This window comes from Lygodium microphyllum, chromosome 1 (assembly GCF_053477565.2).
Source record: "Lygodium microphyllum isolate KBCC chromosome 1, Lygodium_microphyllum_v1.1.10, whole genome shotgun sequence".
In the NCBI taxonomy this organism is placed as follows: Eukaryota; Viridiplantae; Streptophyta; class Polypodiopsida; order Schizaeales; family Lygodiaceae; genus Lygodium; species Lygodium microphyllum.
The window spans coordinates 103,343,264-103,366,466 of NC_141135.1; the positions used below are offsets into that span (position 1 = coordinate 103,343,264).

General features: G+C 43.9%; 1 protein-coding gene and 1 pseudogene across 1 annotated transcript in view; one reads left to right on the top strand and one right to left on the bottom strand.

Moving 5' to 3' along the window:
• The first annotated feature begins 174 nt into the window (after window positions 1–174).
• LOC148041477 (uncharacterized) overlaps window positions 175–23,203 on the top strand; it is a 60,386-nt gene continuing 37,357 nt past the window's right edge. Inside the window, exons 1-7 of the mRNA XM_087688376.1 lie at window positions 175–459; window positions 550–596; window positions 705–818; window positions 912–1,337; window positions 1,536–1,619; window positions 1,732–1,887; window positions 1,975–2,199. Of these exons, the coding sequence (XP_087544502.1) occupies window positions 393–459; window positions 550–596; window positions 705–818; window positions 912–1,337; window positions 1,536–1,619; window positions 1,732–1,887; window positions 1,975–2,199 (1,119 nt within the window). The 5' untranslated portion in view covers window positions 175–392. The remainder of the gene's footprint in view (window positions 460–549; window positions 597–704; window positions 819–911; window positions 1,338–1,535; window positions 1,620–1,731; window positions 1,888–1,974; window positions 2,200–23,203) is intronic.
• On the bottom strand, window positions 9,751–17,234 carry LOC148041478 (uncharacterized; annotated as a pseudogene).

The following is a 23,203-nucleotide window of genomic DNA, read 5'->3' on the forward strand; positions in this document are numbered from 1 at the left end:
CATGACTTATGCTTGCAAGTTTACATGCGACCACCTGAGAGTTGGTGTAAACTGGCTGAAAGGGTGGCGGGTGAGTGCGGAAGTAGAATGAGCGACAGTTACGAAACACACTCTCTGTCCCCCCCCACCACCCCGGCGCCCCCCCCCCCCCCCCCCCCCCCGCGCCTCTCTCTCTCTCACAGCAGGAATGCAGGAATCCAGCTGCCATTTGCATGAGGAGGAGGAGGAGGAGGAGGAGGAAGAAGAAGAAGAAGCAGAAGAAGAAAAAGACAGCGGGAAAGTAAAGAGATGCATGCTGTCGCCAGGCGTTTTGTACATCTAATGTTCCGTCCTTGTTCATCTCCATGAATCCACCTTTCTAATCACCCTCGGCTTTCTCTTGGTCTGAACCAATGGCTGCCGCCATCACCGCGCAGGCCCCCTCCTCCAACTCCACCTCCGTGCTTTCCACAACTCTCTGTACGGTGTCTTCATCGGCTATCTCAATTCATGCTTGGAGCAGTTTGATGAAACCCTGGCTCAGTCACTTTTTTGTGTTTCTTCTTGCAGACTCCGGAGCAGGTAAAGTCTCAGGAGAATTGCCAGGCTCTCCAGAGGTATGTGCATCGATGCAACTATCAGCACAACAGGTTGAACTATAATTTCCACATGTATATGCTCTCTCCCGCACGTTCACTAAAGTGATTTTTCCTCATCATCAACAGCGAAGACAACGTGGCATTACGGAGGTCGAGAGTGTATTGAATCGATCCCTGCGGAATGAGAATGACTTACTTCGCTGTCAACTTAATGACCTTATAGCCCGTGAAAAAGCGCAGGTGCAACAACTTGTCTCTCTCAAACTTTGCATGCGTCAGTGACCAGGAGTATATCTGATACGTGAGAAACCTTTGTGCAATGCTTTTTGGCAGAGGATCGAACTTCAGAGACTACGACAACATAGGGACGCAGATGCCACATCTATGGTTCAATCCGCCACCACACAATTGAAGACGGAAGTGGAGCATCTGAAAAGCATGCTGCAAAGTACATCAGGACAGCTTTTACAGGCACTAAGTGAGCGGGAGCAAGCGAAGAATCAAAAGGAGCAGTGTGCTCGTGCATTAGAAGAAGCCAAGCAAGCAGCAGCTGCACAGGAAAGCCACCTTGGACAGCGGCTGCAGATGTTAGAGGAGGCATTCAAGACTGGTGTTGTGCTTGCAGCTAACTTGGCTGACAATGTGGATGGCTTTCAGCGTCATGTGCTTCCAACATTCAAACCCTCAGGATTTGAGATAAATAGAAGCCCTGTCAAAAGTGGTTCTGATGCTGTTGAGGCTAAAGCACTGCTGGAGCAGGTGCTTTATGAGGGCATTTATTTGGGAGTCATTCCTGTATTGCCAGATGACAAGTCTGTACATCCCTAAGGAGCATGTCTATTATCACGATTATGGTTGTGGGGTCATGAACACATGCCGTTTGCATATAATTTTGAGCTGTTGATGTTGGTTTTTTTCGAAATTGTAGACATGTTGAATGACGATACATTTCTGCAGTTAACAAGGCTGGAAAGTGGACTTACATTACTGCGAGTTATTGTGGACGCCAAAAATGACACTCTGGTTTTAATTCGTGGCAAGGTCTTGCAAACTAAAAATTTATTATGTAATTGAGATATTGAGCACTGCACTTATATGTTCATATTGAAAGGTGGATAATGTTCACATACTGTTTGTTTGATCCTTTCTACAGTTGAAGCAAGAGAATGAGGAACTCAGAGCAGAGCTGCAAGTAGCACAAGAAGCAAAACAAGGCTCACAACAGCAAATTAAGCAAATCTCACCAGTATTGAGTGACGATACATGCTCTGAGAAGAACATGCTTCGCCATGAACTACAGTCACTACAGGTCTTTAACATATTTGGCTTTTCTTGTGCTCTCCTTCAGAACTATGCACAATCTCTCTTTCATTCTGACATCTACTTGAACTTTCAGAGTCTTTTCAATGAAGAAGTAAGCCAATTGAAAGCAAAGCTGAAGATGTATGAATCAGAAGAACAGCATGGCCAAGGTCGACTCATCGAGGTCCAGAAAGAGCTTTCTGCACTGCAGAACAAACTGAGCCAAGTAGAGGCATCACGGGCTTCTCTAGAAGCTAGCCTTAAGGAAGAAACAGCTTCACGCTCTCAACTGGTTTCTCAGTTATTTACATTACGCAAGGTAAAGTCAGAAAATAAGAAAGAGATAAAAATTGTCTTTGAAGTCATCTCTGGTTCTTGGTGTCAGAGGATTGTTGCAAAGGAGCATAGGCATTTGCAATGAGTTGAAGCCAATGTTGTTGTTGTTTTTTTGGGTTGGGGTTTGGTGGGTTTTTTTTTTTGTTGTTGTTGTTATTGTTTTTTTGTGTGTGTGTGTGTGCATGATTGTGATTTCTTTCCTGTATGACCTTACTTACTAGAATAAGGAAATGATCCAAACCTTTCTGCAGTGAGCATAATATGCCTGGGTTATCTTAAACGACAATAGACGCTTGTGTGACTTGTTTTGTGAGTGCCTCATGTTGCGATGCAGAAGTACACCGTGCATCAAGGTGAATATCGAGGAGGCGTTACACCAAAGAGCATTGAATGCCAAACTTTTGAAGCTTTGCTGGACAATCGCTCCCTAATATCGCAAAGCTCAATGAAGCACTGAAAACCAGGTCTGGTATATATTAGTTAGATGTGTGGATCCACTCTAGACTATCTTCTAGGCCTTTACCCAGCTGTGTACTCAGTCTTGCTGAGGTTGACAGAGCAACAGCATACCATCTACCTAGGAATGATGGTGGGTTTTCAAAAGAACTTAAAAGGCATGAAATTAGTAGCAACGACAATGCTTTATGTACTCTTACTATAGCCAAATCTACATCCATTCTTCTTTGAAATCATTACCACCACCACAAAGGAGAGAGGTCTCTAGTGACCCTTGTGATCAAGGCAGGAGCAACTGCAAATAGGGCTGAATTATAGCAGTGAGTCCATGATTGTGGTGACCATGGGAAGAACTGTTATAGACAGGCTGAACCAGAGTAATGACAAGACCGTTGCTTGCTTGGAGCGCTAGGGTTTCATTGTACAAAAGCAATTGTGCTTTTTGCTTCCACGATTTCAAACCCTTGTTGAGGGATGCAATAATCTCATGTGCTTTGGTGCTTTTGATTGCATAGGAATTGAAGTTGCGCCTGCCAGGCAGGTGCTGATCTGAGGATTTTGCAGCATGGTTCTGTTGTTGTATTGCTAGAGAGAGAAGGAAGAGCTGCAGGCTTATAATGATGGTTGAGAGTGAAACTAATTTGGAGTTTGTTGACACAGTCCTGTGAAGTGATGCCACGGTTTGCATGGAGAAAACACAGAATGTATGAACATGACTAAAATACAATAACTTAGACAAGAACACAAGAACACAAAAACGCAAATAGAGAAGAAAGAGAACTTTGAAGTGAATGAATGAATGCTGTAAATGAAAGAAAGAGTGTGCAAGATGCTCAAAGGCCGAGTGGTGAGAGTAGTTGGAGAGTGACATCCACCGAATATAGATCTTGAGGGCTGTAATCCCTAGTTGGAATTGAGATGATGCTGAAAATGGAATGGCAGCAGGCTGGAAACCAAACACAGCAGTGTATTGCCTGAAGAAGAGTGCAGCTGTTCACATGCAGCAGGAGAGGGCTGGGCGACAGCTGAAGGTGTATTTGATGGAGACTGAGCTTGCAGTGTTGCAAATGCATGCTGAAAACTGGCCTGGAAGAGGTGGAGAGCAGGGCGGCCCGCTCCAACTGCAAACGAAGTAGTCAAGAGGCTCTAGAACAGGTTGCCAGCTGATGGAGGTAGCAGGCGGCAGTTGTAGATAGGGTGCCAGGGGTTAGAGAAGATGTGGCAGTAGTTGCAATGGGTTGGATAGCCATTGGATGGTGTGGGATGATGGCTGAACCTGCAGAGAAAAGGATGAACTAAGTGGCCAGGCAGCCTCCTATTTATAGACGATGATCTTCCCAAAGTTTGCATGTTTGATTATGGGACATCGAAACTTTTGTAAAGTTTCAGTTTTGGTGCTGTTTCAATGAGCTAAGAAAGATTGAATGTGTAATGCATCTTTTATAGCTTAACATCCCCTCTCAAGCCCAAAGGGGGAACTAGAAATGGACTGCAAGCATGAGGCATTGGGCCAAGGGTGCACATTAGTTGCCCAAGGACCTACCAAGACAATAGTTGTGATGGTTATCTTGCCAAGGCACCGGACAAAGGAAACTTGTTGGTTGCCCAATGGCCTTCCAAGACCTGCAAAGGCGATGGAACCACTTCGAACCTTTTTTTTTTCTTGGGTTTTGGTTTGAAAGTAACTATGACGATGGAGGGAAATAAAGGGATGGTCAAGTTCAACATCACAAAACATAAGACTATCCCAACCACCCATCTAGGGTGTTTGTGAAGAAGGAAATGGTGAAGATGTATGGAGGTATGGTGGTAAAAGAGCTGCCAATGGAAACACCTCAAAATCCACTCAGAGATGCTTTTGCACATTGAGATACATAGATGAATGCTACATGATGAGAATGTGTATGTAACAATATGGCACTTGGAGAGTGTTTCTCATGGGGGAAATTGTTCACTTGTCCAAGTGCCCCTTTACAAACATGATGATGATCATGTAATGCAAAAGGTAGATGTAACAGGGAATGGAGGTTGATATCGAAGACAAATATTGAAACTTGTAGGTATTGAGTGAAGAGTAGGAACCCTCTCTCAACCATGGATGTTGATGAAGCATCCTAGTTGGAGGAGCTAGGGAGAAGCAGCTACCATGGTAGCATTGAGAGGTGTCGCAAGATCCACCTCAGGAGGGGAAGCCTTCATGTTGGTAGAAGAGCAAGTCTTCAAGGAAGATGAAGCTACAAAGGAACATTGAGCTTTCCATGTTTCTAGCCCTTGAAGAATCGGTGTAATCTTGCATGTTATTGTTAGTAGATGATCAAAGTTTGGCAGGTTCAAATGCTAGAGTTGGGGGTCGACATCCATGTTCATGATGAGCTGGTTCTTTGACAGTGAGCGGTCTTGGTTCCTAGTTTGAGCTCATATGAGGGGACACTTTGGCGGTTTGGCCAAAGGCGGGAAATCTATGGTCACATATGTTCAGAGGCATTTTTGATAGGATGGTCTTGTATACTAATGCAATACATAGTTGACATATATTGAGAGTTGCTATGATTCTTCTCTATTTTCAGGTGCTAGTACGATTGACATCAACATCAGGTTCTCTCTGAGGCACCTTGGTGGTGGCTTGTGCACCCACTGCTTGGGTATCTATGGTTCTACTATAATGTACTATGATGGGACCTTATCATTGTATTCTGTGCATGTCAATGGGCTAGGGCACCAGGATATTATCCTGATTATTTAGGCATTTTTCTTGGCATTTTATGATGGTCATTTTGGCAGTTATTGCAGGTCGACTAGCATTACATGTTGACTGACTTGGCATGATTTATGGCATTATTTTTGCCTATTTATTCAGGCTTCTCCTCCACATTCATTATTATGATCATTCATCACCTGACTGGTTTTGGTGGAGGGAGAGGAGCAGATGCTAGTGCCTTCACAGCCAGTGACTCACATTGGTTTTGTACTGTATCATATCTTGGTATATGGATTCCATTTCCCGAGTATATGTTTGCTTTTGAGTTTCTTGTGTAGTGTTCTTTTCTTTTGTAGTGTTTCTCTTTCTCTTTTCTTTCTCTCTTGTGTTCAGTAGTTTATCATAGTAGTTTTCCACATGCTTCCATCACTGGATCCACTCCTGACAATTATTCCTAGATTGAAATACAAATCTTACAAAAGAGATTAGAATATGTAAAATGGAGGTTCATAGTGAGGTGCTTTAGGGTCAAACAAAACAAAAATAGAGCTAGAATGAATGAAAAACAAAAGTAAGGATAGATGAATGTAGGAATGCAATGGAAGACAAGGAAGAAGAATCCTAAAGCTAAAGTAGCCTAAGGACTAAGAGTGCTAAGGAAAAGCTAGGCTAGCCTAGAGGACTCTTAAGGAGCCTAGATAGATGCTAGCCTAAGGGTGTGGCCACTATTGTGCATGTCCATCAGTAGATCTTGTGAGAGTGTGCAATGGAAGAGGAACACAAACAAGGAGAGAAAAGGAGAAGAGAGAAGACAGCAGGAAGAGAAGAGAAATCTGCATTGAAACTGAAATGAATGCTGAATGCAATGGCGGATTGATCAGTCCTTGCACACATTCCAATGCGTCAAAGAGGGCACTAGATCAGGCTAGAAAATAATGATAGCTGTAGAGACAGTGGCGATGATGGTGATGGTGACGCCGGATGGAGAGGGAGTGTGCAGCCAGCAGTCCTCACAAACGGTTCTGAATTTTGAGATAAGTGGATGGGTGGTAATTCCCTAATTACAACTTAGTTACATCGGTAACATTTATTACAAAATTGAGAAATGCAAATTAACTTACAATCTTGGATAATGGATACCTTGTTGGCCCCAAAACTGGCAGTGAAACCAGCCTTCCTCCTCGGATAGGATGGTAAACCTTTGTTTACAACTTAATTACAGCAGCAAACAATTAATGCAAATCTGAAAATACAAATTTACCTACTGATCTTGGACATGCATACCCAATTGGCCCCAAAATTGGCGCCCCTTTCGGATTTCTTTAGCAGAAGTTGGTTTACAACAATTTTCGGTATTTCAACTCCCCTTGCTGTCCAAAGTGACCAGTAAGTCTTCAATCTGATTTGCCCCTTGATTCAGGCACTTAATTCGCCTTCACCCACTTCATGTAGGATAGAAACGCCCCAAATTCAATGGCTGGCTAGTCCTCCAATTGAATTTAGCTGAAATTCACGTTCAACCCTGTTGAATCCAAGCCTTGGAGTTTCCAATTTCTGGCACACTTCTTGATGCTACTACTAAATCCTAATTTCTGCTGTAAATTAGGGTTTACAGCAGAGAAATTTGCAATTTCTCAACCTCCAAGGGTCCAAATATTGAGATCTTTGGAGCAAGGCTGTGAAATGGTTGGGAGATGAGAGGAAAGACTGTAGAGAGAGAAAATTCAGAGTTTTGTCGCGAAGAATGATTGAAAATTAGTCAAATGCAGCTGGCTGCCCTGCCACAATAGCTTGTAGATGCAAAGAACTGAAGAAAATCAGTCATTTATTGTTGTTGCCCTGTCTCATAGTTTATAGATGATGTCTCCTGCTATTGATTGGTCTTCTTTTGCCCTTGGCAGCCTCAGAAGGTCCTCCAATGGCTGCAATGAGACTAGCAACCTCCAATGGCTTCAAAAATACGCGTCCTCATGACAGGCACCCCTTTCAGCATTTCTTTAACTTAATTGAATAAGAAGTTGGTGTACAATGGGATTCTCCCAATCCCTTTTGGTATTCTGACTCCCCTTGCTGTCCAAAATGGACAGCAAGTCTTCAATTTGATTTGCCTCTTGATTCGGGTAGTCAATTGGTCTTCACCTGCTTTGATGGAGATGGAAAATGTCCCAAATTCATTGATTTGTTGGTCCCCTCACTTAAATTTGACTAAAAACAGCTTCAGCCCTGTTGAATCCAAGTCTTGGAGCTTTCAATTTTTGACATGCTTTCTGAGATTGCTGAACCTTGATTTTTGCTGCAGATTAGGGTTTACAGTAGAGAAATTAGAAATTTCTCGGTCTCTGGTGATCTTAATGTTGTAATCTTCGGAGCAAGACTGTGGAAAGGTTGAGAGATGAGAGAGAATGCTGAGGAGAGAGAAAATTCAGACTTTCTTCATAAAAAACTAAAGAAAATCAGTCATTTATTGCTTCTGCTCTATCTCAATAGCCTATAGATGCTGTCACTTGCTATTGATTGTTCTTCTCTTGCCCTTGGTTGCCTCAGAAGTCCCTCCAATGGCTGCAAATTAGACTAGCAGCATCTCCTCTCTCTCTCTTGCATGCTGAATGCACTAAAATGCCTCTCTCTAGCCTCTAAAGACGTTTTTTAGTCTTGCATAGGCATTTTTGGCAAGTGCCAGCCTTGCCAAATGGTTTTTCCAGCATTATCCATAACTAAATATTAATTTTCAGTCTTTAAATACTGAAAATTAATCTCATAATTATTTTGGTGCCCTGAAAATAATATGATTGTCCAATAATTAACTTGGCTAGGTAACTTCCATTCTCGAGTGTCTCCGAGCCATCTTTGACCATCAGATTGGTATTAGATACCATTAAACGCCACTTCTTTAGTGACTGACACTTATGGCCAAACGAATGACCTAGGGCAACAATTGGTACCATATATCACCAAGTACCTATGCAACATAACTTATAGCAACTTTTGTCTTTGATATCCCATGATTTCCTCGGGTCTTGGGCTTGTAAATTTACTCTAATCCCAATTACACCTCACATGTGCGACATTTACTAAACCATGTGATTAAAAATTAATCTACATATTAAGTGAGGTTTCAAAAATACATGTCCTCATGACAGTTGTTGGGTAAAAATGTTGTAGGTGGAGTCGGACAAAGTTAGATAGGGTTGATTCAAGGGAAGGAATACGCACAAAACTGAATAACATAGTTAGAGCTCCTTTGTCTTGGTCAAACTCTGATAGAGCTCACAACCAAGAGATGACAGACATACAAAATAAAATGATAGGTTAATATCCACTCTCAAATCCTGGGAGTGTTTGAAGACCCAACAACCTTATGTGATAAGTATAGAAGCCTTGGGAAAAGGCTTTGTAAAGAGATCCGTTGCATTGTCCTCCGTAGGACACCAGGCCATTGCTAACTCGGAATCCGTGATCTGCTTCCGAGCATAATGGTATTGAACCTTGATGTGCTTTGTGCGAGCATGAAACATATGGTCCTTTGCCAGAGCTAGGGCACTCTAGTTATCCATATGCAACTGAATGGGTTTTGTCTGTGGAAAGCCAATCTCCGCCAACATCTGACGAAGCTGAATTGCCTCCATAGTTGTAGAACAAAGTGCTTGGTATTCTACCTTTGTAGAAGATTAGGCCACAATAGGTTTTTCTTATTGCTCCAACCTCCATGAGATAGTTTCCGATACATGGGAGAAAGCATAACTTATAGTCGATTGTCTTGAATCCACATGACCTATCCAATTTGAGTCACTCCATCCAGCAAAGAGTGGGCCCCTCTCCATACATAATCTCGTAGAATTAAGTTCCCCTTTAAGTAGTGTAATACGTGCAAAGCAGTGCGCTAGTAAACTCGAGTAGGAGCCTTCATGAAGGAAGACAACAATGCCATCACAGAAGAGATGCCTGGTTGAGTATAGATAAACTAGATCAGTGATGCAACAAGACACTCGTACCTAGTAGCATCACGAATGGAGTTTGGTGAAAATCAACTTGGACTTAGGGTCCTCCATAGGGCACGAAATAGGCCGATACTCTGCCATACTAAACTCTGAAAAAAAATGGAAGATGTACCTATGCTGGGAGATGAAGATGTCTTGTGTCATTTGATAGATCTCTAGACTAAGGAAGAAGTGAAGGATATCTATGTTTGTCATGTTGAACTCCTGCTGTAAGATCTCATGAGTCTGGTCAACTTCTTGTGAGCCACTCCTTGTGATAATCGAGTCATCCACTTACAAGATGACTAAAACACACCTGTCACCCACAACCTTGTAATAAAGGTTGGGGTCATGATCTGATATGGAAGCCACTCTGTAAGAATAATCAATCAATCCTCTAGTACTAAGCCCAAGGAGCTTGCTTCAAGCCATAGAGGGCCTTTTGCAATTTGTAGACATGATCCTCCTTCCCCTGCACAAGGAGATCATGAGGTTGTGAAATATAAATTGCCTCCTTGAGGATGCTATTCAGAAAGGCAGATTTGATGTCCATTGAAAGACATGCCAATGGTGATGGGTTGCAAGAGCCAAGATAGCTCGAATAGTAGATATTCGAGCCATAGGTGTGAAAGTTTCTGAATAATTTAACCCTATTTTCTATGCAAATCCCTTGGCAACAAGCTTAGCTTTATGCTTGTCCAAGGATCTATCAACCAAGTACTTGGTCTTAAAAACCCACTTCACACAACCACCTTCCGCTTTCGTGGATGCATAACCAAATCCCAAGTCTAATTCCGTTCAATAGAATCGAGTTGCTCTTGCATAGCACGACACCATATATCCTATGCAAGAGTCTCATTAATTGTAGGAGGCTCATGATCCTAAAGAATTTGAGATATAAGAGCGTAGTTCACATAGAGTGAACCATTCCTCTAGGACCGATCTACATGGGTTGGAAGGGGTTGCATGAAAGTGAGTAATACTTGCATCCTCCACGACCATCCATAACATCGAGGAATGGTGATAGGCTGGTCTTGCTACTAGGGAGACTGAGAGGCCACCTTTGGTATTGGTAATGTACCCATTTGGGAACTCCCCCTCATTGGGTAAAGGTACATCCCTATCATTAGAAAAGGAGGGCTTGTCCTTGGATGGCTCAAGCCCCCCAAAAGACACATGAGGGATGGAAAGCAATAGAAACACTCAATGAAGAAGGAATAGATTGAGTCAAGGGTAGAAGAGGAGCAGAAGAGGGAGGAGGGGATGGAGGGGGAGGAGTGCAGGGGTGAAGTTGATGGTGGAGGGAATCGATCGATGACAAAGAACCACCTGCACATGAAGCACCATGAATGGGATCATCAGAGGTTGAAGTCTCATCAAAGATAACATCGCGGCTCACATTAGTCTTTTGTATCGATAGGTCATAGAGCCTGTAGCCTTTTCTGGTCGTATTGTAATCCACGAAGATTTACTTCTTTGACTTCAAGTGAAGTTTACTGTCTCGTTTTTTCTTGTCCATGTGGACATAAGTAGTGCATCCAAAGATGCAAAAGTGGTACATAGAAGGTTTCTTCCTAAAGAAAGCCTCACAGGGAGTCATGTCGTGTAGTGCAAAAGTTGGAGACTTGTTACGGATATGCATTGCTATAGCAACCGCTTCATCCCAAAGGGAGTGAGGTAGACTCTGATGCTTCAATATTGATCGGGTCATCTCAAGCATGGTTCGATTGGTATGCTTCATCACATTATTCTCTGATGGTGAGATCGGATGGGAATACTCCATCCAAATGCCGTGATCCTTGCAAAACTTAGAAAAAAGGTTAGAGCAAAAACTTGTTGTTGTGGTCAATATGTACACCGCGAACCTTGAAAGACGTTTGCAATTTAGCAAACACTTTCCACTCACAAAAGTTGAATTATACCTCACTCTTGTGCTCCAAGAAGTATGGCCACACATATTTGTTAAAATTAACAATTAGCATCAAGTACTTGGCCTTCCAAAGGGAGGCTATGCCCACAGGTCTGCATAAGTTGATGTGAACCAACTCTAGTGGTGTAGTAGCCTTTTGTGAAGCTACCTATGGATGAGGTTGCTTATGCTGCTTGTCTTGTAAGAAATTAGGGCATAGGTGTGAATAGAAGGAAAATTAGGGAGTCCCTTTACTAATTTCTTTTAAGAAGCCTTTCATATGGCATTGAAGTTGAGGTGTCCATAATGGGCATGCCAAAGAAGCCCAAGCTCATAAGTCAACAATAACAACTTGGGTAAAGACCACACGGGTGCCTAGCTGTGTCAAACTATGGATAGAAAGAAGGTTAAAGCCCAAATTTTGAACATAAAGCATTTTGGCTGTGAAGGCCTGACAATTGGGCAAAAGAGGAATGGTCCCCACTCCATGCACTAACATGGAAGAGTTGTCACCAATTGTGATTGAATCCCCTTTGAAATGAAGATCCTAAAGCCAATGCTGACAATAAGTCATATGGGAAATGGCCCCATTGCTAACGAGCCATGGCTTCTCCTTAGTGGAGGAACCAAGAGCAATATCCTCCACCTCAAAGAGATGAACAAAAACAAACTCTGTAGTAGCGAGGGTAGCCTTCAAGTCCTTCGAACCATTCTTCGGCTTCAAATGGACATACTTCTACCAACAGTTCTTGCAATGAGTGCCCTTCCCACAATGTGGGCACTTGGGGCTTAGACCTTTTCTTCTCATCCTTCTTCTCATCTTTCTTGCCATCCTCTTTGTTATTGTTATTTGTGTTCTTGGTCCTCTTTTCGTTTCCCCCTCTTGTACTTGCAGTAAAAGTTTTAGTAGAGCTGGATCCACTGGCTCCTATCTCTTTAAGATGCTTGTCATGCTCCAAGACAAGCGGGCTAACTTCTCCCAAAGAAGAGTCTTAGGTACTCTCGATGTCAAAAGGTTGGCGTAGAAGACATCGTACTTGGGAGATCGCACTTGGGTAAGAAGGACCATGGCCATCCTTTGATGATATTGTTTGTCCAAGGGATGCCAGCTTATCCCTCATATCCTCCATTTTGTTGATGTGGTGCTTCATAGAAGGAGAGTCATCAACCGAGAGTGCATGCGAAGTTTTTTATTCAAGGTGATATGATGGGCAAAGGTCTTTTGATGATAAATAGAAGAAAGATTTGTCCACACTTGTGCTACCGTCTTTAATCTGTGTATATGAACAAGGATAGAGTTTTGAAGGCTCACAAAGAGAAAAGACCGGGCTCGAGAATTAAGCCTACCCCGAAGGGCTGCATGATTGATAGATGAGCCAATAGCTGTTGCTTCAAGAGACTCCATGATTGACATTGACGCATTCAAACTTGTCATGATTTGGATCCTCTATACCAATAGGAGAAATAGGGAGTGTTTTGTTTCATATTACTCAAAAGGGTTATACGAACTTGACACGGTCTGGCTATGATGAAGAAGATGGATTGCTAGTCATATTTTGTTGGAAGTTTCTATTTTGTAGTGTGGATATCTTATGTGCATGTAATTATTGAACTTTTTCATCATATACCTTGTCAAGAAGGTAAATAAGATGACACATTGTCTTCCTTGTTGAGTCCATAATGCTGCCTCAAAGCCTCTAGTAATGGAGAAACCTGAAAAGACATTCTAGGATTTCACAAGGAAGGAGTCTGAGACATTGTGAACTGGTGACGGGTGGTTCGTGTATCTCACACAAACCAAGTCTCCACGATAACCATAGGATACTCTTTAGAAGAGCACCGGCTTTGATACCATGTGAAGTGATTCTAGAGTTTGCATAGAAAAGCCATAGATGTATGAACATGACTAAAACACAATAACTCAGACAACAATGCAAAAACACAAAGACACAAATTAGAGAATAAAGAGAACTTTGAAGTGAATGAATGAATGCTGTAAATGAAGCAAAGAATGTACAAGATGCTCAAAGGCAGAGTTTGAGAGTAGTTGGAGAGTGATGTCCATTGAAGATGCATCTTGAGGGTTATAACCATCATTCGGAGCTGAGATGATGTTGAAAATGGAACCAAAACGCAGCAGTTTGGAGGGCTAGAATCGGAAAATGCAGCAAAGTACTTCTTCAAAAGAAGCGTAGCCAGTCATAAGTACTACTAGAGGGCTGGGTGACAATTGAAGATATTTGATGCAGATTGGGCCTGCATTATTGCAATCACAGGCTGAAAACGGGCCAGGAAGAGGTGGACAGCAGGGCAGCCTGGTCCAACAGCAAAGGCAGTAGTCAAGAGGCCCGAGAACAGGTTGCCCGCTGATGGATGTAGTAGGCAGTAGCTGTAGACAGGGCGCTAGGGGCTGGAGAAGATGTTTTAGGAGTCTCAATGGACTGGACAGCTGCTAGATGGCGTGGGTTGATAGTTGAACTTGCAAAGAAGGGATGAACTGACTGGCCAAGCAGCCTCCTATTTATAGATGTGGATCCTCTCAAAGTTTGGATGTTTGCTTATGGGACACAAAACTTTGGTAAAGTTTGAATTTTGTGGCTGTCTTAATGAGCTAATAAAGAATAGAAAGCTTAACAAGTCCACCAACTTCGAGTATGGATAAGGTTTGGGATGACCCTGATGAGGGCTCTCATGTTAGGGATTTTGACATTGAGATAGTTAAACATTTAACTTATGTTGGTGGCTTTTGGGTCTAGGGCCTAGGGTTCCGGCTGCCTTGTTGGTGGAGACTGCTGCCCTTTCACCTCCTTAGGAAGCCATGGGATCTTTCAGCATATATTATCTCAAGGTGATGCTTTACTAACTTGTTTATAGGAGGGTGATGATGCATAAACAGTTTTGGGTGTGGATTTTATGCTCCAAAAAAAGCTACTTTTCGTGAGAGGGCAGCCATATTCTTCTTAATGGGTAGTGCACCATTGCTTGGCCTTATTCATGCATGGTTGGAAACCATTTTGAAGAATGGTAATGCTGAGGAGGAGGTGATGTAAGACCAATCATGAAAATTCAAAAGAAATTTTGTTTTAGACTCAGGCTAGAGCTAAGATTTTGTAGAGGACATTGTTTTTTGAATGGAAAATTGGTGTACGTTGCTCCTTGGAGGCCCATGGAGGAGTTTTGGTTCTTAGACAAGTATATCTAGTTTCATAGTTTTTTGTGGATTAGCTTCAAAAGGTTCTTTATAGGCATAAACAAATCAAGTTGGTAACCACTTAGCTAGGTAGATGTGGTAAAATTTGTGTGAGAGTGTATGCAAAAGCAACAATGCAACAACTTGTAGACGAGGGAACTCGAATACTACAAGCAATCTTTGAAGAAAGCTCCAAGCAATTTGCAATGCATTTGAGGGTAGCAAAAGATTTGGTGGAAGAAGAAAAACCGTTGATGTTGTTCGTAAAAAATGAGATCTAGCTAAGGAATATGACCCCCTTCTCTAGAAGAACGTGAAGAAGCAGGTGGCCTCAAATGGGTGATATAGATTGCATCTAGCCAAAAATGGATGTTCCAAGTCACTAGCTTGACCAAACGATGATAGCGAGGAGCCATCAAAGGTATTGAAAAGCACCCTAGCTGCAGATAGACATTAGAGACCAAAGCTTATGAGATGGGCATGCTAGTAGCAAGGAAAGGGTGGCTTGGCAAAGAGAAGGGAAAGAAGTAGCTGCATGATGAGAAGGTCTTGTGAAGATGGAAAACTTTGAAAGAGCTTCTCATAATCCTAGGAATCCTTTTGTGAAGTTGAAGGAAGGGCTAGGTAATCCATAGCCTCATCCTTGATGTTGAAATTCCCTGGGCTATTTGAGTTTTGTGATGTACATCAATCATAGTGACACCACAAAACTTAGAAACATAAAAGATGAATGTGATAATAAATCATGTACAATGCTGATACAAGGAAGTGAGCCTTAGCATTCCATGTCTTGGGGACTAGTAGTAAGATGAGCAAAGTCGAGTTTATGACATTGACTAGACCTTGAAGATGATCGCGTTGGCCTAGATAACCAGGTAGCAACACCTATGTATGAGGATGTTGTGTGGAGGGAGCTAAACGAAGTCCTTCGTGCAAGGGGATGTTGGAGAAGACATGGGATGATGATGGATAGTAGTAGGGGGAGTGGAATGGAATTTGTAGGAGTTGTAGTTGATGATGACGTTCTCTCTCCGTGTGGAGAGAGAGAGAGAGAGAGAGAGAGAGAGAGAGAGAGAGAGAGAGAGAGAGAGAGAAGAAAGAAAGAAAGTTATACTAAGTCTACAACAGGCCAAGTTGGCCTATGAGACCAAAATGTTGCATACAAATGTCTGGGAGATTTCAAAAGTCCCAGTGAAGCTAACATTTATACTATGTTGAACTAAATTGAGTAGGTACAAAATGATGTCTGGACTAGATACAATCTAGAGGTAGTCCCAGTGCGGTGTGGAACTGCTCCTGGGGTGTTCATCCTAAGATGTCCCGTATGGGTCGGTCTAGCATGGAGAGGCTAAAGCGGCGGGGCAGGGCCTTCCGATGGCGGCGTAGTATCCCTTGTATCTTCGACCAGTGTCTTCTACGGGGACGGGGGCCGGCGGGGCGTGGGCGCCGGGCTTTACCTCTCGTTGTGGCTATTTCTAAGGTGGTCCCTGGGGGTCGGGAGGCCGGTTGGGCTGGTGAGGGCTCGGTGGTGGGGAGGGTAGCTAGTATTTGGTAGAAGTCGTTGAGTGTGCGTTGGTTGGTGGCTCCTTGTCTTTGCTCCGTGGTTCGTAGGAGGTGGTCTCTGTGGCGTCGTATTTCCAGTAGAAAGAGCCCCAGGCATCTCTGGTCTTTGAATTCCATCACCTTGGAGAGTGGTCCGAATCCTGCGCTGAATAGGCAATGGAAGCGTCCCCGGATTTCATAGTACACTGGGCATCTATAGATATAATGTTCCTCTGTCTCTGGCTCGAGATGGCAGAGCTGACAGATTCGGTCTTCTGGGGGGAGGGGGTTGGCCCCGTATCTGCCCGTTTCGACCCGTAGTTGGTGTGAGGACGTGTGGATCTGTCCGATGGCACTTCTAACCCCGTGAGACAGGTGTGTGTCCATATAGCTTGGGCGGGTGATGAAGCCGTCTGGGGAGATATGCAGGAAGTGTTCTCGGTAGAAAGCCTTCTTGGTTCCTAGTTCCGACGTGGGGGTCACCCATGTCCTGGCGGCGTCTGTCTGGATGATATCCATTCTGGTGATGCGATTTACCTCCTCTCGGCTGAGCTCCAGGTGTGGGCAGTCTAGGCTGTATTGTAGTGGGGGGAGGTGGTCCATGTGCAGGCCATGGAGCCATAGCCAAGTCTCTGTTCGGGCATACCAGCACTCAGTGTCCCTTGTGTTGCTAGCTGTTTGGATGACTTCAGGGCGAGTCTGGGGTACCGGTGCCGGGGCAGGTCCCATATTCGGCGCAAGAAGGTCACGGTCTGGAAGAGGGCCTCAGCCACGAGGAGCGGTGCCCCCAGCTCTGCGCGGATAATCTCGTGTGTTACGGAGGGCTTGCTTTGGATCATCCGTGAGATCATAAGTATTAAGGGTCTCTCCATCTGCTCCCATCCCTCATAGGTGGCCTCCTCCTTAGGCAGTGTGGCTGATCCTGTGGGGCCCTCCGCGTGTGGTAGAGATTGGACCCCCATATGGGAGCCCCGTACAGGAGGGCTGGTGTGACCAAGGTGTCAAAAAGCCAGAGCTTTGTCCGGGGTTCCTGGAACTGTATGCGGGCACATTGGTTCTCCATTGACCCGAGGGTTGCATAGCCTCAGGTTAGTCTATCTTCCGCGGCTTTTCTCAGGGTAAATCTCGGTCCAGAGAATGTAATCCCCAGATAGACGTATCTTTGGACCACGTCCACGGTTTCTCCGCCATATGTGAAGGGGGGTACCGACCGTCGGAGCCATTGGGTTGACGTGTTGAACACCATGACCTTGGTTTTCCCCAGGTTCACAGTTAGGTCTTTGTCTTGGCAGAAGGCCTGTAGTGCGTCCAGTTGGCGCTGTAGCCCTTCGGGTGTGTTGGAGATGAGGACTATGTCTTCCGCATATAGTAAGATAGGTATCAGTGTCCCTCCCAGGCTCGATCCCTCCTCGCCCAATCTATCTATGTACTCTGAGATCTCATCAATGTAGAGGCCAAATAGGGTGGGCGAGAGTGGGCATCCCTGCTTGAGTCCGATGGTGCTGGTGATCTCCTTTGACAGCCCTCCCGGTGCCCGAACTCGGCCCGTTACCGATTCGTATAGTGCTAGTATCCCCCATCATATTTCGGTTGGTACCTCCAGTTCCTGTAGTCTCTGTGTGAGCCTCGCTCGTGGGACTGTGTCAAAGGCCTTGCGGAAGTCCACGAAGCAGCAGTACACCCGTCTTCCATGTGCTCTGCCCTCCTCTATGATGGCTCTCAGTGTGAGGATATGGTCAAGGGTGCAGAACCCCCTCCTAAACCCTGCTTGACCTGCTGCTCGGTGTTGGTGTTGCTCTGCCTACTTGCTCAGCTCGTGGTCCAGTATGGATCCATAGAGCTTGGCTAGTACATGGCCAACCATGACTGTTCGGTAGTTCGTGGGAACCATGGGGTCTCCGGCCTTCAGGATAGGTATTATGGTGTTGGCTGACCAACTGGTTGGGAAGCCTTCACATAGGGCTCTGTTGAACATGTGTGCTAGGAGAGGTGCCAGTATGTCTCTAGCATGGGTCAAATGCTCTGCTACCAAGCCTTCGTGGTCTTGGGCACGGCCATTTTGGAGTCTATCAATGGCGTCCTGAACCCGCCCCGTGCTGAAGAATGTGGATGATCCGGGTCTGCTCCCTGGGGGCCGGGGTAGCTGGGGCTGCTTGGGTACTTGGTATAGTGAGGTTGCATATGCGTGCCAAGTGTCCGGGGAGGTGATGGGCGTCTGGGCTTCCATGCCTCTTTGCTGTCCTGTCCTAAGAATAGCTGGTAGAATTCGTGTTCCACTTTGGAGAGGTAGGCTTGTTTCTTCCGTCGCACTAGGCGACGGAAGATCTAGCGTGCCTATTTATGCGTGTGTACTCCCCGTGCCTCGTCCTGTTGAAGACGGAGTCGGGTTTCCCTGCACTCTGCATCGTACCAGCTATTCTGTGGGACATTCTTGTTCGGAGGGGTGGGGTGGGGGGAGGGGGATGTGTGGGGGAAGTATTCGGCAGCCGAGGTGTGTAGTGTGCCCGCCAACTGTGCTGTGACCTCCTCCAGGGGTGTGTGGGGGTTCATTTCTTGTAGGCTCCAATAGAGATGGTCGAGTCTCCATCTACATACAACTTTTAAATGTAAAGAAAGTGTAAACACAATAGGACAAGTAAGGACAGTCATGTGGTAAGGTAGTCAATGATGAGGGATAGACCTATAATCCAAGAAAGGAAGTAAGTCGTCTAGAAAGAAACTTTGAGAAAGAACAATAGAAAGGGTCATAGTGAGGGTGCTCGAAACTTGACCTTGAGAGAGAAGCAACTAGCTCTTGACACTTGTGTCCATGTTGGTAAGAATGCAAAGGTGTACTTGATTTTGGGCCTTGAGATAGAGGACACTATACTCCTCTTTATGTTGGACAAGGTTTGAAGGTGCAGCCACCAAGTCATGGTTGAAGTGTCCAACGTTATGTGGGTAAATCTTGTAGATCCTGGGTGTTAGTGTCAAAAATGGTTGAGAAGTAGGCCAAGACTTATTGTCAGTGTGTGCGAACTCTACATGATGAATAGTGACCCCCTCTGAAACTAGAGAAAGAAGATCCCCCTTTGAGGTCCCATTTGAGGCCCCCTTTGAGTTCCCCTTTGAAGGAGATAGGAAATTTGAAAACTCATGAATCGTGGTCTTTGGTGTGTCTAATGAAGGCGATGGTACCGTTGAGGGTATATGAGGTTGCAATGGGACAGAGGTGGACAGCTCCTAGAGTTGTCTTCTCAAAAATGAGTAGAACAGGGATGGAAGGGAAGGTGAAACCAACATTCCTTCTTGGCAAGTGTGGCGAATGGCCTGATTTACCACAAATTACAGCAAGCAATAAATACACAAATCTGAAAATGCCAACTTTCCACTTCAATCTTGGACAGCCTACACCTGATTGGCCACAAAAACTGGTGCTTCTTGTGGTTTTTTAAAAATTGTATTGCTCTAATTTGAAGAACAAAGAGATATAGGCTGATACCTCTTCAAAGTCAATATAATGGGCTGTCATAAATGACGAACAGCCTTCAGAATTAATTTGCCTTTTGATCTGATCACTGATTGTGGCACAAATTGGTTCAAGCTCTTGCATGTGGGCCACAACAAATTGAGAATGTGCTACCTCTTGGATTAGTTGCAAATTTCTTGCCTTAAGTTGCTACATTGAGTGCAAGGTCTTTAGTAATTGGGCATGGATCCTAAGGTGGCCAAGAAACCCTAGTTGCTGCTATAAATTAGAGTTTCAGCAGCAATTTCTTCAATTGCAAACCTCTTGGAATTGGAAATGGCTGATAAATGTTTAGGGCTCCATAGACAAGAGAGAAAATCAGTTGAAAGGAGTATCTTTTGATTGGTAGCCCTGATGGCAATTTTGATGGTGCCAACAAACTTGAAAGGGGGTTTAAAACCCTTCTATCGCTGCATCTCACTGAGGCAGAGAAGGAAACTTATTGCCCTTGTATTATTGTGTTGCACGATCAGTTGTTGCCCTTCTTAGAGCTCATTATAGAATGGCGCCTCCTTCCTCCCTTAGCTGTGAATGGTAGAATCACTCTCAGCAAGTCCCCAAACAATCTTCTCTCAGCTTGCATGGGTTATTTTGACTAGTGCAACTTGTTTTGCCACTTGGCAGCCTTTTAATTTAATTTCCAGTAATTAAATTTTAAAAATTAATTTCTGAATATTAATTAGTTATCCATTGATCTTGCCCAAGAATTGGCTAGTGCCCATTCAAAATTAATGTGCTAAACCCCATGGGACATTTAATTCCCCCAACATGAATCGGCCTTGGACCATTGTACATTTAATGGCCTAGTTAATGGAATGGCCTAGACTCTGACATAATTTTATACTACTTTTCCCAATGTCACCCATTGCTCACTTGGGGGTACTTAGGCCATCACTGTGACTTAACTAACTTGTGTTTCACATGTGCACAACTTCATAATACCAAAGCTAAGCATTAAAAATAGACGACCTCATGGTGATATTACCTTCCCCTTGAAATCCTTGCAATTGTTCTGATTGTATTGGAATATGAAAAAAGTAAAGTAATACTAAACTAGAAAAAGCATATACATTATAGTCAAAGAACATCGGCTGCTGCTATTCATAGTATGCTAGTGCAAAACGCATGCTGAAATTTCCACCAAAATAACTAAGTCATAACTGACCAAAAATGATCATAATTGCTACCAGAACCACATGGGATGCATTGATTAACTCTAAACCAAAAGTGTTTTGACCACACAACCATAGTAAAGCATAAGCTAAGCATAAACCATGACTTAACTATCAATGGCATCCAATAACACTTTGCTGTCCATAAAAACTAGCTGAATACCACTGATAAAAAATTGATGATCATCCATTGAGAACCAATAACTGATAATCAATCTTTAACGACCAGAATTTGTTGCAAATGTACAATTTCAGAGCTACAACAAAAACCATACCCATTTGCATATGAACAACAGTGATTAGTACATTGAAATTGACCTCATGGCAAATATAGTGTCAACAAACTGTAGCGTGGATGCATGCTGAATACATTTGAGATCCACTATATACATGAGTTGTCCATCACTAGAGGATTGGAAGTGCTACCTTCCCCTTGAGCATCAGGTAGTGCTTTGGATCTCTTGCTTTATTGGACTTAAAAGAGCCAATCTAAAGTCGGTTCTAGCTAAAATGCCTCTAGGTTAAGTTGCAACAACTGAGAGTGGTTTGCCAAGCCACTCCCTCCTATCCATTTGGCATCCATCAATGAGTAAAAAATCAGTAACTTCGCTCCCTTCTCTTTTTGTTGCACTAAAATCTCCTCTTTAGGTCTGCCCATAGTCAATCAACCCTTCAACAATGCTTTGATACCATGTGAGAGTGCAACAAATGCAGAAGCACATTATCAGACTGAAAGAAAATGAACATAGAGAGAAGAGGGAGAGAGAGAGAGAGACAGTAGAACACAGAAATCTGCAGTGAATAAATGCTGAAATGAAGAAGGTAGATATGTACAAGGATGTTGTATGTGTATGTTGGCTGTACCTCTTCATCTGCACCAGAAAACAAAGAATGACAATGACTAGGAAGGGTTGGGCATAAATACCCGAAATAAATACATAAACAATAACAGGTCAGCTAGTAAAAACTGACTGACTAGCTTGTATACTAACTGATGTGCAATAAATGCAAAGAAAATGCTGTGCATTGCCATGTGGCACTTGCTCGGGATCTGTCCATACAGCTCGCTCTACCCAGTGTGTGATCCACCCTACTAAGACTGCTATGTAAACATCAAGTGATTGCTGAAAACTGTTCAACCTACATAGGAAAATGCAGAAATGTGTCCGAGAGTACTAAGTGCACAACTGTACATTGCCTACACCCGGTGTCTAGGGGATGAGTGAATCTCTAACTGTATTTTTCCATATTGTACTATAGGCCTTGGATATGCAAATGTAATGCTCCTTAGTCTCGATCTCCTCTTGGCATAGTTTGCAAATCCTCTTGTCTCTAGGGATGCGGGTTGCTCTCTCTATCTTTATCTTGAGAATTGATGAGATGAGACCTTGAGCTGGCCAATGGTTACTTGCATCTCATGTGGCATTTATATGTCTAGGATCTAAGTGTCTAGATTTCTCAATGACCATTTTCCATAGTCCTCATAAAGTGGTCCTTGGTAGTATGACATCTGCGGGGGGAGGGAGGGTGTAACGTGCCCGTCTATTGGCTATCTAAGTACGTTTTAGCAGTCCATTAAGAAACGAATCTAAGCGTCATCGCCTGACACTTCCATGGAATGTTCCGGGGTTTGTCGCCTAGGGTTTTCTGAGTCCGCCTCACAACGAAACGTTCGCGGTCGAACCCACTAGGATTGACCTGAAATCTGGGTTTCTAGTTGTCAAGGTCTCTTAACGGCATTTTAGCCTCGGGTTTTGGACATCCTACTTTATGCAGAGATACCCAATCCGAAGCAGATCCATACCGCCTTTGGTTCAAAGAGAATGGGAAACGAGAGGGATGCACCGCTCAACCTCTCTGCCTGTAGGGCATAGTCTCATTCCGGTCCCCTAAAACGGCATAAATCGGGCTCTAACTTAACAATACCTAAAGTCAACCCGGCGATAAATCCTTTTGAGAAGCCTCCCAGTTCTCTGGGATTACCCTGCCGTAGGACGGACCCGTCGGGTATTCCGTCCACCCGCTTCCCTTGATAGCTTTAGTTTTCTAATTAGGTCCTATCACATTTATGTGTGACATTTAAAATCGGCTTCATTAATTAAGCCTTTTAGGGCACAGGGTTCGTTCGCATAATTTACAATACAGATACGAAAACAAAACAAGCAATCCTTTTGACAAACAAGTTCCTTAACTTATCTTCAAATTAATCTTTGTCTCCTGCTCATAGAGGAGAGTTATGTATTTCTTCTGTCCAATAGAAGTACCGGGTCCAAATCACATAGCACCGAAATTTCCATCCTTTATCTAGAATAGGATCTTCCAACGCGCTAGATGTTGGGCTCACGGCAGTCTACAGTTCCGTTCCAGACTCGGCAAGGGGTGTCTAGAGCTCCACTGACCCCAAGCGTGCTAGGAGTGAGACACAACTTCCGTGGTTGGTCTTTTCACCACTCGACCTTCGGCCCGTGAATCGAGCAGTGTCCTCTTGGGGTAATCCGCGGTGCGATCTTGGAGATGATCCACTCATGCAAAATA